The following is a 15414-nucleotide window of genomic DNA, read 5'->3' on the forward strand; positions in this document are numbered from 1 at the left end:
CAATAGGCGGCAGAGCAGTCGCGTAATACCTACCCAGATACCTAGGTAGAGGTACCTAGCAAGCAAGTAAGGCCTTTTCCGCCTTGCCCTGAGAGCTTCGGCCTGACCTGCCACTTTCAAGGAGCTTTCATGTTGGGAAAGCTTATTCGTAACTTCGTAACTTGCAACTCACAACTCGCAATTTTCAACTTTTAACTTATTCTTCCTAAACATCTACAACTACCATCACTACTACCACCACAATTACCCACAAACACCTTTTTTTACCGAAAACGAAATCATATTTTCCTCTCCACTAGACCCGATCCCTAGGGTATCATCGTTTTCCTGTCTTAGTCGTCTGATCCCTACCGGAGTTGCTTTACAACGTAGGTCGGCGATTAGAATCTTGTCATTTCATAGTTTGTATTAGCTGCCACATCTGCCGCCCTTGCGACCATGGCGCCGAGCAGTAACCAGCCCACATCGGCCGATAAGGGAAAAGGCAAGGCCGTCGAGAGTCAACCTGGTGATAAGAAGACCAAAGATGCTCAACCTTCAGCAAATGGCAAGAAAGATGAGGACAAGGTCGATTGTACGTCTACCCCTCTATCTACTGCGTCGCCATCCTATACTAATAGTTATATAGCCGCGGAGGACTTGAGCGAGGAAGATCAGCAGCTCAAGAGCGAGCTTGATATGTTGGTGGAGCGATTAACGGTATGAACATGGCGCTCTTTGGGCCTATTCATCCTCTAAAGATGCTAACTAACTTGGTTTGCAGGAATCTGATGCATCCCTCTATAAGCCGGCCTTGGAGGCCATGAAAACATCCATCAAGACCTCGACGTCCTCGATGACGGCAGTACCTAAGCCGTTGAAGTTTCTAAGACCACACTACGAAACCATGACGAAACTCTACGACGAGTGGCCCGAGGGAGAAGACAAATCGTCGCTGGCAGACGTTCTATCCGTTATTGGCATGACTTTCTCGGATGAAGATCGTCAAGATACCCTGAAGTACCGCTTATTATCGCCGACACAAGATATAGGGTCGTGGGGTCACGAATATGTCCGCCACTTGGCTCTAGAGATCGGCGAGGTCTACGCAAAACGCGTCACCGCAGAGGAGTCTGTCAAGGACTTGGTGGATCTTGCGTTGATCCTCGTGCCCTTGTTCTTGAAGAGCAACGCCGAGGCCGATGCCGTCGATCTTATGAGCGAACTCGAAATTATCGAGGACCTTCCCAAGTTCGTCGACGAAAACACGTATTCTCGTGTCTGCTTATACCTGGTCAGCATGGTCAACCTCCTGACATACCCGGAGAATGAGCAATTCCTTCGAACCGCCTATACCATCTATACCACCTACAAGGAATACACCCAGGCCATGGTAATCGCTATCCGACTTAATGACGTGGATCTTATTAATAGCGTCTTCAATTCGACCTCGGACCCCGCATTGAAGAAGCAAATGGCTTTCCTGATCGGTCGCCAGAAGAGCTGGGTCAACGTTTTGAGGAACGTTGAATCCCACACGGATGCGATGGACATGGAAGATGCTGTTGGCAATGTCAAGTTGGCCGAGTACTTCAAGACCCTAGGCAAAGCATTGAACATTCTGGAGCCTAAGACCACCGAAGATATTTATAAGAGCCATCTAGAAAGTAGCCGAGTTGCTGGCATGACGAACCTCGACTCTGCAAGGCATAACCTTGCCGCCGCTTTTGTCAATGCCTTTGTCAATGCCGGCTACGGTAACGATAAGATGATGCTGGTTGAGCAGGATAAGGAATCTTGGGTATGGAAAACTAAGGATGAGGGTATGGTCTCGACCGTTGCCTCCCTCGGCACCCTCCTAATGTGGGACGTCGAAACTGGCCTGGACAAGATAGATAAGTTCACTTATTCGACTGAGCCTTTGATTGTAGCTGGATCTATGCTAGCTATTGGCATCATGACCTCAGGCGTGCGAATAGACAGCGACCCAGGCTTGGCGCTATTAGGCGACACAGATAAGCTTGAGAGTAAGCATCGGCTCGTTCGGATAACTGCTATCATGGGACTTGGACTTTCCTACGCTGGATCTCACAAAGAAGAAGTACTGGAGCTTCTGATTCCCATTATCACCAACCCTGATAATGATATGCAGATAGTCGCCATGGCGGCTCTATCTTTAGGTCTTGTTTACGTTGGTTCTGCTAACCCTCTAGCGATTGAGGAGATCATGGGTGTCTTACTTGACGACGAACGAGGAAACGTTTTTTCGGACAAGTGGTTTAGATTCCTAGCTCTTGGCCTCGGACTCCTCTTTTTTGGCCGTCAGGAGGAGGTCGATGTTATTCTGGAGACTCTGAAGGCAGTATCTCACCCTATGGCTCGGCCAACAGCGATATTATGTGAGGTCTGCGCCTGGGCTGGCACCGGAGCTGTGCTGAAGATACAAGAATTACTACATATATGTAATGAGCACTACGACGCCGACTCGGGTGATAAGGACTGCGAGGAGCTATTACAAATGTATGCCGTACTTGGAATTGCGTTGGTAGCGATGGGCGAAGATGTCGGGCAAGAAATGGTACTGCGGCAGTTTGGACATCTCATGCATTACGGCGAGGCCAACATTCGGCGCGTGGTGCCGCTGGCTATGGCCTTGATTAGCCCCAGCAACCCGCAAATGAAGGTCTATGATACGTTATCGCGGTATAGCCATGATAACGACAACGACGTTGCGATTAACGCGATCTTTGCAATGGGGCTGCTCGGCGCCGGCACAAATAATGCAAGATTGGCTCAACTTCTGCGACAACTGGCAAGCTACTATCACCGAGATCAAGAATCGCTCTTTATGGTCCGAATCGCGCAGGGACTTTTGCATATGGGCAAAGGCACCATGACGCTTAATCCGTTCCATACGGATCGGCAAATCCTCTCGAGAGTGGCAACGTCTGGTTTGCTCGCTACTCTTGTCGCTATGATTGATGCCAAGCAATTCATCACCTCTAACTCCCATTATCTTTTGTACTACCTTATTACAGCTATGCATCCCCGTTTCCTCGTCACGCTGGACGAGAACCTTCGTCCTCTAACAGTCAACGTACGTGTTGGCCAAGCCGTCGATGTTGTCGGTCAGGCTGGCCGACCCAAGACGATCACCGGATGGCAAACGCAAAGCACCCCTGTGCTTTTGGCGTACGGTGAGCGGGCGGAATTGGAGGATGAAAAGTACATTAGTCTTAGTAGCACACTGGAAGGCCTCGTGATCCTTCGTGAGGTAAGACCGAATTCTCATTTGTAACACTGTTGATTTATTTGGAAAGCATGTTATACTGACATCATCAAATTAGAACCCGGAGTGGGAAGGTGGAAAGTAGGAGTTATAACACCCTACGACTCTAATACGGAGGCACACCACCCTCCCATCTTGACCCCCGACGAATCTACGGATGATGAATGTACTATTACAAAAAAAAAAAAAGGAAAACTACCAAGGTGCCTAACTAAATAATGCACTTCCAAGTATAGCAAGTCTAGAGTGCGAAATTAAACTTGGTCCCACGCATTAGATATATGGTGGAAATGGCTCCGGGACCTTTGTGGTTTGGGTTCGTCGACGTTGTATCGTTGGTAATAAAGCATGATTACCTGCTTTAACCTAGGTACTTGAACTATTTTCTCGACATTCTTACTGCTCTACGTAGACGTGACTTTGAAGTAAACAGAGTACCTAATGCAAACGTATGTAAAGTACGTAAATATTTTATATAACTTAGGTCGGTAGGTACTGACTATAAATCCTTCAACTACTTCCTCGACGGCCTCGCGTTCTTCGCCTTCTTCTTCTCCTTAATCACACGCGCCTTGCGTATATCCTCCATGCTCTTAACCTCCTTCTTACTGCCCATGCCGTCCTTGAACCGACCCACACGCTTCTCGCGCGCCTCCGCCACGCGCTTCTTGCGCACGTGGTAGTCGTCGCGGTACTTGTCCGCCTCCTTGGGGGCCTTTTCTTGCTTGTGCTTGTACCGAACGCCACCCTCAGCAGCACCAGCACCAGCACCACCGCGCGGTCCCTCGCCGCCGACGGGCGCGCCCGCGCGAGGAAGCTTCTTCTCGGACTCGCCGACGCGGGGCAGCCGGCCGAGGCGCTGGGCGCGGCGCCACCTATCGAAGCGGCCGCTCTGGAAGCTAGCGGCGATCTTGACGCCGCTCTCGCCGCGGACGAGGCGTTTCCCGCCGCCGGCCTGGGCGCGGGACCCGTCGTCGTCGTTGTCGCGCGCCACGTACTTGGCGGCCTTCTTGTCCCAGCGCATGCGGGCGCGGGCCGGGACGCCGAAGTTCTTGGCGCCCTCGTCGTTCGTCAGGTCCATGGTCAGGTCGCGGGCCGCGGCGACGAAGTTGCCCGTGCTGCTGGCGGCGGCGCCGGAAGGCTGGGAATTGGAACCCGAGTGCACGCCGTAGCCGCGCTCCTCGGCGGCGTTGATGGTTCGGGGCGTGTACGACATGAAGACCTCGGAGTCTTGGAAGGAGGAGATTGGGTCTTTGGAGGAGGAGGAGGATTTGGTGTTGGTGTGGTTGGATATGGTGACTTCGAGATCGGAATCATCGTCATCGTCATCGTCTTCGTCTTCGTCTTCGAAATTATTAGGTTCGGCATCGGATTCCGGAGCGCCGTCTGCCATTTCTTCGTCTTCCTCGCCGAAGCCTTCTATACCGTCCATTTCCTCAGCCTCGTCCACCTCCTCGTCTTTGCCAGATTTGCGAGGACCAAAACGCTCACGAATGGTCTTCATCACGTCGGCCGCCTCGTTCTTGCCTGACTTGGCCGATCTGCCGATTTCGAAGATCGTTTCTTGCGGCTTGAATCCGCTGATCTTCGCGAGCATTTCCGCGCGGGCATCTTCGGCCTCTCCTAACTCGTCGCCGAAAATGGGATGGAGTTGCGTCCAGCCTTTTGACGCGACGATTTCTTTCGCACGTCGGGCACTCTGGCTGGATGCCGAATTGCGTGTCCTCATATAGAGCTTCTCGGCTTTCGCCGCTACTCTCCGAAGAGCACTAATATCTTCACTCTCTCCTAAGACCTTGTTGAGCCATTCCACGTTGGTTTCTATGTTGCTTCGAACTGGAGCTCCAACCGTAATATCTTCTGAGAAGTTTGTAGCACCCTTGCCTTCTTTGCCAAGAACAAGCTTCTTGCCCAAGAATAGTTGCAAATCTAACAGATACGGCGCATCCGTATCTCTCACAAGACTATAACTCCAACCCCTCTGTCCCGCTCTCGCCGTACGACCGACTCGATGAACGAAGACTTTGGGTTGCGGAGGGAAGTCGTAGTTGATCACGTTGGCAAGAATTGGAATATCAATACCTCGCGCGGCCACGTCCGTCACTACCAGAATATTGGAACGACCACATCTGAAGTTTTCGACCTGTTCTTTTCTGGCCGTCTGGTCTAGGGAACCGTATACGTACGAGACTGCGAATCCTGACTGGGTAAGTAGAGATTGCAGATACTCGACGTGATGCTTTGTAGCAGTGAATATAATAGTCGAGTGTTCTGTTGGCTTTTCCTTTCCCCTTGGTGCATCGGACCCTCGCTTTCTCTTTTTGGAATGCCTCTCCGGCTCCGCCTGAACACCCTCTGGTAATCCCGTGGGCATCTTGATAATATCGTGTAGGATATGAAGAAGAGCGCCTTCCTTCTCGGCGCTCTTGACACTGAAAAATGCCGACTGAAGATCGGGGGAAATCTTTGTTTCTGCGTCTAATCGAACCAAGCTCGGATCCTGTAATCCAGCGCGGGCGAATTCGACTAACGAAGCCGGTAAGGTGGCGGAGAAAAGTAACGTCTGCCTTGAAAGGGGCAGGGCGTGTAGAATTTCAGTTAATTGCGCAGCGAAACCCATTTCGAACAATCTATCTGCCTCGTCGAAGACGACGTATTGAATCGAGGATAAGTCGAGAGACATTTCGACCTTAAGATGCAGAAATCGACCGGGGGTACAGATGATGATGTCGGGATTCGTAGTCATGGCGCTAAATTGCTCCTCCAGACTATCACCACCAACTAAGAGCACACATTTGAGGTTCGTTCCGCGACTGAACTCTTTAACGACCTTCAGGGTCTGGATAGCCAGTTCTCGAGATGGCGAGAGGATGAGCGCCCTCGCACCGACGGTGGCGCTATGGGTTCTCAGTCGTTCTATCATGGGAATAACGAATGCCGCTGTTTTACCAGAACCTGTCCTCGCCATACCGACGACATCTTTCCTTTGCATGATTAATGGTATAGCTTTCCTCTGAACGGGGGTGGGAACCGAGAAGCCCTTTCGTGTAATGGCTCTTAATAAGTTGGCATTGAGACCTATAGTTGGTTTTATACCGTTAGATAAAGCGCCATGTGGTTATATTGCAGGTTTTATTGCATATATATCATCGAATGGGGTGCACAAACCCATGGCCTGAAAACCACCGCCCTTCTTGACAGACTTTCCCTTCAGGTTACCAGCTTTTCTAAACGAAGCAGCCTGCTTAAGGGCGATGAAGGCCTCGTCGCCATCATCTTCTGCATCGTCGCCCCCATTCAGAAAGTCAAAGTCTAAATCGGCTTGCTCGTCGTTCTTTTTGTTCTTCCCGCTCAATGCGCCGCCAATGTTGTCTGTGAATAAAGATCCTAGAATATCGACTTCGTTTTCGGACGGCGTCGGTGACACCGCGCGCGACGGCATATTGCTTGACAGGTCGATATACCGATATGTACGCTACATATATGTTATATGTACAAGCGACCACCAATATAAGGCCGAAATTGAGAGATAAATTAGCTAGAAAATAGATTCTGCAGTCTCGATTTGAAGCTGTCGTGGGGCGGCTCTCAAGAACTTTTTTTTTTTTTTTGAAGTTGTACTATGTAGGACCCTTGCTAATGTTATCGATACGCACTAGGTAATGCCTGATAAGCATCTTGGTCCCACCTCACTCAGGTACCTCGGAACCAGGTACCTAAAGTACATAGGTACCTGTGGCAATGCGGAGGTACGGAGTACATGGGTACAATACACGATACCTATTACCTAGTCCGTATTGCTGCTTCTATTCCTTATCTCCTGCTCCGAGCCTTTCAACTTGGAACTTCCATTTCACTTACACATTTTATAAACTTCCAACATCGCATTTGATACCATTTCTTTTGCATAAATCCTCTCCAACTACTAGATCTTCTTCACTGATAATTACCCGCGAGATCGTTTTATAGAAGGGACAGAATGGCGTCAAAAGATGAGCAGCCTGTTGAGGACAAGGACGCACTTGATGCGCTTGAGGCGGAATCTAAGGAGTTCGACAAGGTAAGTTAGTCTTGCCACTTTACCGCCGTACATTTACTAACATAGTTCGTGTTAGGACGCCGAGATAGACCGGATTCTAAGAGCTTTCCGTTTAGATGCGTAAGTAATTCATTGAAGAGAACGGGATGGATGGTCCTAACATTTACCATAGCTACGCAGTTCTCGATCTGAACCCCGGTGTACCGGAATCCGACATCAAGCTAGCCTACCGCAAGAAGTCGCTACTTATCCACCCGGACAAGACGAAGAACCCGCAGGCGCCGGAAGCCTTCGACCGATTGAAGAAGGCGCAGACCGAGCTGATGGACGAGAAGCACCGGGAGCGGCTGGACGAGGCCATCGCGGACGCGCGCATGCTGCTGATCCGCGAGAACAAGTGGACCGTCGACAGCCCGGAGCTCAAGACGGAGGAGTTCGCCAAGAAGTGGCGCGAGAAGACGCGCGAGGTGCTCATCGACAACGAGCTGCGGCGGAAGCGCCAGCTGAAGGCGCAGATGCAGGAGGAGGGCCGCGAGCAGCGCAAGGTCGACCAGGAGCTCGAGGAGCGCAAGCGTAAGAGGCAGCACGAGCAGGACTGGGAGAGCACCCGAGACCAGCGTATCGACAGCTGGCGCCAGTTCCAAAAGTCCAAGTCCGGCGACGACAAGAAGAAGAAAAAGAAGCTGAAGCCCATTGGTTAAGTCAAGTCGTTGGGAACATGTCTAGGATGACGGGGAAATATACTGCGGCTGAATTTATACTTGCTTACACAGGAATCGAACGCTCGTCGACCCTGAGCCCGATAAATGAGTAATGGACGACTACATACAAATCATGGGTTTACTACTACGTGAGTTCTATTGATAGACCGAAATACCTATGAGCCTAACTCCCTTAGTGACATTGAGATCGAGTCTTTTTCGTTTCTATTATAGCTGTGGCATCCTTGATTCGGATCTACGCACGACTTTGCCAGACAGCAAGCAATAAAGTATGAAGGTGAGTTTGTATATGTTTTTAACACGCTTCCGGAATTTGCGATGACTGCACACAGCGGACATAGTAACGGAGGCCGAAAGGGATATCGGTGCCCCCGATCTTCTCATTAATCATAAGGCGAGTAAGGGGTAAACAATACACCAACTATCCCGATTTCCTTGCATTTCGGCGTAAAATCCATACCTAATGCAATAGCCAACCTTCCTCGAGACTACCTAGGTGGTTACTCTGGCCTCGTAGATCCATGCACCGTTACCATCTTAGTTCCCGGTCCCCAAATATACCTATCTTTTTCACCTTACTACCAGTTCAGCCTGTTCAGGCTTATGCTTCTGCTTATATCGAACGAATCTGGAAAGATTCAAATTCGCTTCTTCAGCACGGACACGCAACTCGGTTGATTGCCTCTTATCAATTGTCTTTACCATAGCCTTCACCTTTGGAGCGACCTCTTCCAAATGCTGAAGGAAATTGTCGGTCCAAAAGACTTCTCTATCCCATGGCTTATGCTCGTCGCCGTATATATCGAACAATTGGTTCAAGGCTTCTACAGCATCCGCGGCCGGTGTCTCAGGTAACCCTTTCACTACCGTGAGAAGGAAGATACCTATTTCCCGATTTAACGCAATCGATTCGATGAGCGCGAGTTGTCCGAGCACTCCAATGCACTTGACTCCAAGGCCTTGGAATGGGTCTTCCTGGTTCGAATCGAGGTTCTTGGATGCGTGGTAAAGCGATATGAACTTCTTCTGCTCGTCTCCGCCGAGGAATGTCTGCCCATGCAGAGTTCTTGCAATAGCCCACGCGAGACTCGTTACGATAGTTGCGAGCTCGACGTCAGATGTATTGCTCGCAAGTACTGGCGCTATTATCTGCTGCCAGATCATACTTGCCGCAGGTGTCCAAGCGTGCAATATGGCTGCATTTGATTTCTCGGTAAAATCAATACAGCTTACTGTCCAAGAAATGTTATTCAGAGCCGTTAAAGCATGGCCACGGATCAACTCTGAAGTCTGGTCATCGCCGCCAGTAGCACGAACCAGCTTGACGATTTGTGGAACCGCCTTCTGAATGAGCTCTCTCAGAGTAGGCAAGTCGTCAATACCCTGGAGCTCATCGTCAGCATCTGCCCCTGTGACCATTTCCATGTCGGCTTCCATTTCATCCTGGTCCATTTCTTCATCCTCCCCTTCCTCTTCATCAGATTCGTGATCAACGAGGTCCTCCTCGATGTCAGCATCCACGGCATCCGCATTTGTCTCCCTGTTCTCTCTCTTATTCCCTGATTCGAGGGTCTGCTGTAGAGTGGTACCGATAGACGCGAGAATCTCAAGAGCCAACTGCAAAACTTCGGCCGGACTTGTTGAGCTATCGCCATTTGCCATTTCGCCGTTGAGTTGCGTGTGCTCGAGTGTCCGCGAGAGCGTGGGGATAAGGACAGCATCGCAAGCATCATCATTGCCAGGGCTATGATCATTCCATGGCACCATAGAGAACACGTTATGCAATACACCACAAGCCAACACTGCCTTGTACCCACCGCCATTCTTGAATGCGATGAGCTGATCATAACACTTGGTAGTCTTATCAGCCAGTAGCGCTTCCGCAAACTGTTTGTTATCCTCGGAAAGTGTTATCATGCACGAGAGAGCACCGTTCAAGACTGGTGCGGTGGTGAAGTCCAGAGTAACGAGGGTAAAGAGAAACCGAAGTATCTGCGCGTTACGCGTAGCCGCATCTAGAGCTTCATCTTGTGCTTCAGCTAGAGCTGATAGTATAGCAACAAGCGATTCTGCGATGCTCCAGGTGAAAGCCTGCTCAGCTTTGGCGGCTTTACTGAAAACAGGACTTGTTGACGTGAGAATAGTTGCTATCTATGTGATTGTTAGTGAATCATTGTTTTATTATTTATATTTTAACTCGCAGGTCGTTCGTATCTTACCTTCGCGCAAGCATGTTGGATAGCGGTTAAAACATCAACCCGATATAGGTGGATACAGAAGTCAGCTTCCTCTTCAGCCGTAAGGATACGGAGGATTTCCCATCCTGCTGCCCGGCTCTCTAAACTTGCGTCGGTTAAGGTCTCATTAAGAATAATGTGAACAATCTTCTCCCGCAGAAGTAGTTTACGGCACTTGGCATCCTGGACTATGTTGGCGATGGCCCCAGCGGCAGCAGTCCGAGATTTCGGCTCAGAGCTCTGAAGATCCTTTAGGACAGGCAAGATACTCTTTTCTCTTATCGCCGCCAATTCTGGGTCTGAGGGTGGTTTTACTGGTTTAGCAATCGGATCGGAACGCTGGCCACCCTTCGCCCTGTTGCGACGAGATTTGGCCATGGTGAGAAAAGAAAAGTCAATGGGGGTTTAGAATGAATGATCTTCTCAAACTACTAATGATCTTGGGCCAGAATAATAAATAATAATAGTAAAAGGGGGTTCAAACAGATGCCAAAAGCTTTAACGTGTTGAAAGACAAGACACTTACACGTGAAGCTGAATTTTAATTTTCTAGCTAGAAAAATTTCCAACGGCTTGTATTCAAGACTTTGTATTAGGACTTAAAACGTACCCCACCATTAAACTTTGCGATTACATAGTACCTAACCTGGTACGAATGATGGACAAGGAAGCTCCTGTAAAATGTACATAGTACAGTACATAGTACAATACCATAGAGGTAAGTCGCTTCTATGTGGGGTTCATCTGCCAAGCTTCCCGTACAGCCGTAGTGGGGCTTATCGCAGTGAAGGAACTCTACATTTATTTTCCAGAGGCAGTCCGAAAGCAAGTCCCCTCTACAACTTTTATTATATTTTATATTAATAACTTATCCCTTGTATCTAACATAACACGTTTTCTTTAGATCCATCCTAACTAATGTATTATACGTTCGTATCCTTCGTATGTGATACGTACCTGCGACGAGTTTTCTGGATCTTTTCTGGATCAACTTGAGCTAGGACCCCTAAAAAGATCAACGGGATCGTCACTCCCGACTAAAAGAGTTACAGAGTTCCATATCGTCGCTTAGGCCCAAAGTTTCATAGACACTTGAGATAGTCTCTTCGTCGCGTCGCCAACTATATCTAACCAAGTCAGCTTTCTCTACTCTACTAAACCTTTACCTTTACTTACTCGACCTTTAAGTCGCATTTGGAAATGCAGCTTCCGAGGCCTCTATCACATTAACGGACCGCGCTGTGATATCCGTATAGCTCATATATCTCCCGCTTGCGCTGAACTTCCCCTGTGCCCAAGCGCGGGTATGTCCGTGTGGGCGAAGATGCGAGGATTCTTCCTTAGCGATGAGGAGATGGGAAAGAAGGATGACGACCATAAGCCCTTTAAGAATGGCGCTGGCTTGCGACAGCCTAATTGGCATCCTGCTAGAGTCCCTCCGCGCCGGTCGCTTAAACGTATAGCTATAGTGCTTGTTGTAGCTGCCGTCATTTATCTCTTCATCAAGAATATACCCATCCTCGGTCCTAATATACAGATGCGCCGTCCTAGCTACACTTACCTGGACCTTGATTCCACACACGATGCTGCCGCTCCTAGGGGCCCTTCTTACGACCGGCCTAAGCCTCCCCCTGCCAGACCGCATACCCGTCCACCGAACACGCCTGAGCGCAAGTACAATGGACCTGTTAAGTTCCTAGGACTGGCGCAGACGTTACAAGGCATCGGTGCCACGAGAGGGGCCATGGTGATCAATAGGAATGTTCTATTTGCGACCTCGAGCCTTAAGAGCGCGGCGACGCTGCTACCGATTGCCTGCCAGATGGGAACCCAGCTCCAGAATTATGTTCACTTTGCCCTGATGAGCCGAAGCGATATAACCTTACAAGACTTGCGGGAAATCAACGGCATAGACGAGTCATGTCACATTATATATCACGGTACGATTCTTGTCGAGATTATGATCATGCGAACGCCTACTAATATACTTTTAAGATGCGCGCCCCGACGATGCTCAAATATCGACCGAGGATAGAATGGAAACTGCCGTATTTCGAGCACTACGTGCGTAATATCTCTCATTCTAAATTAAACTGTTTGCTTATTTAGATTCCAGATCACATTTTTCAGTACATGCATCCTCAAGCTATTTTCGTGGACGGCTCTAGCAATGAAGAAGCGTTTTTTCTGCGAGGAGTGCATCAGCATGTAGATGCTAAGAAGAACACTCTAATCGAGCTCCCGCATGGATCAGGAAAGAGACTTCAATGGCTAACGAAACTCGACAGCCAGGCGTTACGCAGTAAGATTATCTATGTATTGCCTGATTATATTTGATAATATTTACTAACCGCGCAATCAAGTATGGAATAAAATCCATATTGATATCCTCATTCGTGCGGTTCCAGGGACTTCGGGGGGTCTAATAAGACTTCTTAGATCGCTCAGTGCTGCAGACTATACTTCGAGTCCAATTCCTCATCTCACTATCGAACTTCCTCATGACATCGATTTCGCAACTAAGCACTTTCTCGAAAACTTCGCCTGGCCACCCGCCCATATACCCAATCCAACTAACGCGCGATATCTTTCTCTTCGTCACCGCCTGCCTCGTCAAAGGATGAGCGAAGAGGAGAGTTCTGCCCGTTTTCTTGAATCGTTCTGGCCGGCCCAGCCAGAATTCTCGCACGTCTTAGTACTTTCTCCGCAAGCTGAACTATCTCCTGATTTCTTCCATTGTAAGCGCCATACCCCTCTTACACGAGCATGCCTTTAACCAGCCCTTATAGACCTTAAATACACTTTATTGGAATATAGATACTCATCTATTTCCGCACATCAACACTGGGATCGCCGACTTTTCGGCATCAGTCTCGAACAACCGCTCCAGCTATTAGACGGGAAAGGTTCATTTTCTCCGCCTTCAATAACAAAACAAGCCGAGCCTGGTGAAGCTCCTCAGGATGAAATCTCGACATCTTTCTTGTGGCAAGCACCTAGCAGCAATGCCGTTCTTTTCCTAGGAGATAAATGGGTGGAATTGCATGATTTCGCCTCTAGGTCTTTGGAAGTTAAGCAGGGATCAGACCCTGTACCAGCGCTCTTGTCAGAAAAGGTCGTGAGCACACAACACCCGTCTTGGCTGGAACATGCCTTAAGGCTAGCGCGAGCACGTGGCTATTGGATGCTGTACCCTGGTGTTGATATCGCTAGGAACTTGGCCACAGTCCATATAGAGCTCAGGCATATACCGGAGGAGTATGACAGCCAAGAAAACTCAAAGCCGCTCTTAGCGGACGACGCAAGCGAGGAAGAGATCGAGAAGGTTAGGCAGAAGATTCGGGCAGGACCAGAGATTACCCTTGCCTCGGCGTCTTTGCTCGATAGCCTTCCCGACAAGGGAAACTTACGCCCATTCAGTACTCTACCCATCGTGGCGTGGGACGGTCAGGAGACGAATTTTGAAGAACTTTATTCCCTCGCCACAAAGTACTCGGCAGAATTCAGAGAGAAAGTGGGCAACTGCGGAGCGGAATCCGAAGAGAAGTTGAAAGAGAAGGAACGTTTTTCAGCACAGGATCTATTCTGCAAAACAGAATAAACGTCACTATTGCCGCGACCAAAGGGATATCCGAATAGTCTTGAGGGGTTTTGAAGAGGCTTTGATATATACCGTTAGCATCGACGTCTGGAAGGCTAGTTATTTGTAAGCAGTTGGAATTATTGAAACTGCGGGACCTGGCATTTAATAGTGGTGTTTGGCGTACTTGGCCCGGGATACGGGATGACTATATAACTCATATAGGGGTAGGTGTCAACAAATTTATGGAAGCAGAATCATGTATATATACGTAACTCCAGAAACCAAAAATGAAACATACCTGCAGCCGGAGTCGAGAAGAAGCGTGCTTACCTTGGTATTATTCCTCTACCTGCGCTTTGGTAATTACCAATAGTATGACACAAGTGCCCACGATAGATAATGAGATGAGCGACATGATCTTTGCAGGTTTGTTAGCTCGGAGACTACGAAAAGGACTAAGCGCATAAGCTTTAGTTATCATATAAAATCTTACCGATTGCGTCCTCCAGCCGGTCTGGACTATGGCGACTTTCCGGCTATACTTGTCCAGCGTTTCTGCTCGCAGCCAGCCGGCTATTAGTGACATGTAAGGTACCTAAACTCTCAAGTCTTCTCAACGAGGTGACAGGCAGTGTCAGGTAAGGTTACCTTAGGTACCTACCTACCTACCTAGGTACCTAACCTAAGGTAGGTATGTATTCGGAGGGAATAAGATAAGACGGAGAGACGGAGACGAAGTAAACTTACTTATGTAATTGCCGAAGCCGAGGACCAGGCAGGACAGGGACAGGATCCAGAAGACGATGCCGAGCGGCTGGGCCATGCGCAGCTCGAGGTCCGAGGGCTGCGACTTGAGGTGGAAGGACAGGACGATGGCGACGGCCACGACGGCCATGTACACGGAGAGCCGGAGGTAGGATAGGAAAGCTTTTCTTAAAAAATTCGGGGGTGGGATTGTTAGCCTTTCTTTGTTTTATTTTTTATTGTATTTTCTATTGATTGCTTATTTGTGTTACCCTCTTTTTCAATATAGAGAGCATGTAATTATAGATAGATACCTAGGAGGTAGGTAAGGGTTACCAGGGAAAAGAGGAAAAGAGGAAAAGGAAAAGGGACTAACTTCGCTCGTTGGCGCAATGATCACGCGTATCGCTACTCTCGTTCTCGACGAGCAGCGGGCCGAGGATGGGCCATTTCCAGAATACGTTGTTGCTGCCGTACGGCGAGTCGTCGACCTCGACGGGGCGGCTTAGCTCCGCGAGCGAGGGGACGCCGCAGCAGCAGGTGCATGATGCCGGGGAGCTTTCGGGGTCGGGTTGAAGTGCGGGCATTGTTCTTTTTTTTTCTTATTGAGCCTGGGTAAACTAAAGTCTAAGGTACCTTATAATTACCTCTCGAATAGGTAAGTTGAAAATGATCCTGCCTTATGTATAGTATAGGTACTTATGATAGATAGTAAGATGATATCTGGGTTTCAGTTGTTTACTATTACACAGGGTACACTATTATATAAGTGGCTTCTAGGGTAGAGGACGCTATGGTTGGCGATAGGTGTAGAATCCGGG

General features: G+C 49.0%; 6 protein-coding genes across 6 annotated transcripts; 3 read left to right on the plus strand and 3 right to left on the minus strand.

The window, feature by feature from the left end:
* Nucleotides 1–56: 56 nt before the first annotated feature.
* On the plus strand, nt 57–3568 carry F4812DRAFT_274612 (26S proteasome regulatory complex, non-ATPase subcomplex, Rpn1 subunit). The gene is made up of 4 exons (XM_047930942.1): nt 57–574; nt 629–699; nt 764–3253; nt 3327–3568. Exons 1-4 carry the CDS (start codon nt 439–441, stop codon nt 3351–3353), a joined length of 2724 nt encoding a protein of 907 aa, XP_047792992.1. The 5' UTR covers nt 57–438; the 3' UTR covers nt 3354–3568.
* F4812DRAFT_274618 (ATP-dependent RNA helicase dbp10) lies at nt 3530–6879 on the minus strand. Its single transcript, XM_047930943.1, has 2 exons — nt 6437–6879; nt 3530–6346 (listed from the first exon to the last, which is right to left on the minus strand). The coding sequence occupies exons 1-2, from the start codon at nt 6708–6710 to the stop codon at nt 3783–3785; spliced, it is 2838 nt and encodes a 945-aa protein (XP_047792993.1). The 5' UTR covers nt 6711–6879; the 3' UTR covers nt 3530–3782.
* Nucleotides 6880–7093: 214 nt separating this feature from the next.
* Nucleotides 7094–8098, plus strand: F4812DRAFT_274625 (DnaJ-domain-containing protein). Its single transcript, XM_047930944.1, has 3 exons — nt 7094–7328; nt 7384–7427; nt 7480–8098. The coding sequence occupies exons 1-3, from the start codon at nt 7248–7250 to the stop codon at nt 8006–8008; spliced, it is 654 nt and encodes a 217-aa protein (XP_047792994.1). The 5' UTR covers nt 7094–7247; the 3' UTR covers nt 8009–8098.
* Nucleotides 8099–8599: 501 nt separating this feature from the next.
* F4812DRAFT_456691 (uncharacterized protein) lies at nt 8600–10644 on the minus strand (the record flags this gene model as incomplete). The annotated part of the gene is made up of 2 exons (XM_047937032.1): nt 8600–10180; nt 10249–10644. The coding sequence occupies 2 exons, from the start codon at nt 10642–10644 to the stop codon at nt 8600–8602; spliced, it is 1977 nt and encodes a 658-aa protein (XP_047792995.1).
* Nucleotides 10645–11034: 390 nt separating this feature from the next.
* Nucleotides 11035–14179, plus strand: F4812DRAFT_418612 (uncharacterized protein). The gene is made up of 6 exons (XM_047933266.1): nt 11035–11401; nt 11455–12206; nt 12262–12330; nt 12383–12568; nt 12630–13004; nt 13056–14179. Exons 2-6 carry the CDS (start codon nt 11573–11575, stop codon nt 13865–13867), a joined length of 2076 nt encoding a protein of 691 aa, XP_047792996.1. The 5' UTR covers nt 11035–11401; nt 11455–11572; the 3' UTR covers nt 13868–14179.
* On the minus strand, nt 13981–15381 carry F4812DRAFT_274690 (uncharacterized protein). The gene is made up of 5 exons (XM_047930945.1): nt 14970–15381; nt 14597–14776; nt 14343–14404; nt 14148–14267; nt 13981–14054 (listed from the first exon to the last, which is right to left on the minus strand). The coding sequence occupies exons 1-4, from the start codon at nt 15178–15180 to the stop codon at nt 14187–14189; spliced, it is 534 nt and encodes a 177-aa protein (XP_047792997.1). The 5' UTR covers nt 15181–15381; the 3' UTR covers nt 13981–14054; nt 14148–14186.
* Nucleotides 15382–15414: the final 33 nt, after the last annotated feature.

This window comes from Daldinia caldariorum, assembly GCF_022478825.1.
Source record: "Daldinia caldariorum strain CBS 122874 unplaced genomic scaffold F4812scaffold_3, whole genome shotgun sequence".
Classification (NCBI taxonomy): Eukaryota; Fungi; Ascomycota; class Sordariomycetes; order Xylariales; family Hypoxylaceae; genus Daldinia; species Daldinia caldariorum.

Bases quoted from the DNA above. Each gene is read 5' to 3' on its own strand.
- F4812DRAFT_274612 (XM_047930942.1), top strand. From the start codon at position 439: ATGGCGCCGAGCAGTAACCAGCCCACATCGGCCGATAAGGGAAAAGGC. The intron at 575-628 runs GTACGTCTACCC...ATAGTTATATAG, and splicing joins AGATGAGGACAAGGTCGATT to CCGCGGAGGACTTGAGCGAG. The intron at 700-763 runs GTATGAACATGG...CTTGGTTTGCAG, and splicing joins TGTTGGTGGAGCGATTAACG to GAATCTGATGCATCCCTCTA.
- F4812DRAFT_274625 (XM_047930944.1), top strand. From the start codon at position 7,248: ATGGCGTCAAAAGATGAGCAGCCTGTTGAGGACAAGGACGCACTTGAT. The intron at 7,329-7,383 runs GTAAGTTAGTCT...AGTTCGTGTTAG, and splicing joins AATCTAAGGAGTTCGACAAG to GACGCCGAGATAGACCGGAT. The intron at 7,428-7,479 runs GTAAGTAATTCA...CATTTACCATAG, and splicing joins AGAGCTTTCCGTTTAGATGC to CTACGCAGTTCTCGATCTGA.
- F4812DRAFT_274690 (XM_047930945.1), bottom strand. From the start codon at position 15,180: ATGCCCGCACTTCAACCCGACCCCGAAAGCTCCCCGGCATCATGCACC. The intron at 14,777-14,969 runs GTTAGTCCCTTT...TTTTAAGAAAAG, and splicing joins TCATTGCGCCAACGAGCGAA to CTTTCCTATCCTACCTCCGG. The intron at 14,405-14,596 runs GTAAGTTTACTT...GGCTGCGAGCAG, and splicing joins CGGCTTCGGCAATTACATAA to AAACGCTGGACAAGTATAGC.
- F4812DRAFT_418612 (XM_047933266.1), top strand. From the start codon at position 11,573: ATGTCCGTGTGGGCGAAGATGCGAGGATTCTTCCTTAGCGATGAGGAG. The intron at 12,331-12,382 runs GTGCGTAATATC...TTTAGATTCCAG, and splicing joins TGCCGTATTTCGAGCACTAC to ATCACATTTTTCAGTACATG. The intron at 13,005-13,055 runs GTAAGCGCCATA...CAGCCCTTATAG, and splicing joins ATCTCCTGATTTCTTCCATT to ACCTTAAATACACTTTATTG.
- F4812DRAFT_274618 (XM_047930943.1), bottom strand. From the start codon at position 6,710: ATGCCGTCGCGCGCGGTGTCACCGACGCCGTCCGAAAACGAAGTCGAT. The intron at 6,347-6,436 runs GTTTGTGCACCC...AACCAACTATAG, and splicing joins CGGTGGTTTTCAGGCCATGG to GTCTCAATGCCAACTTATTA.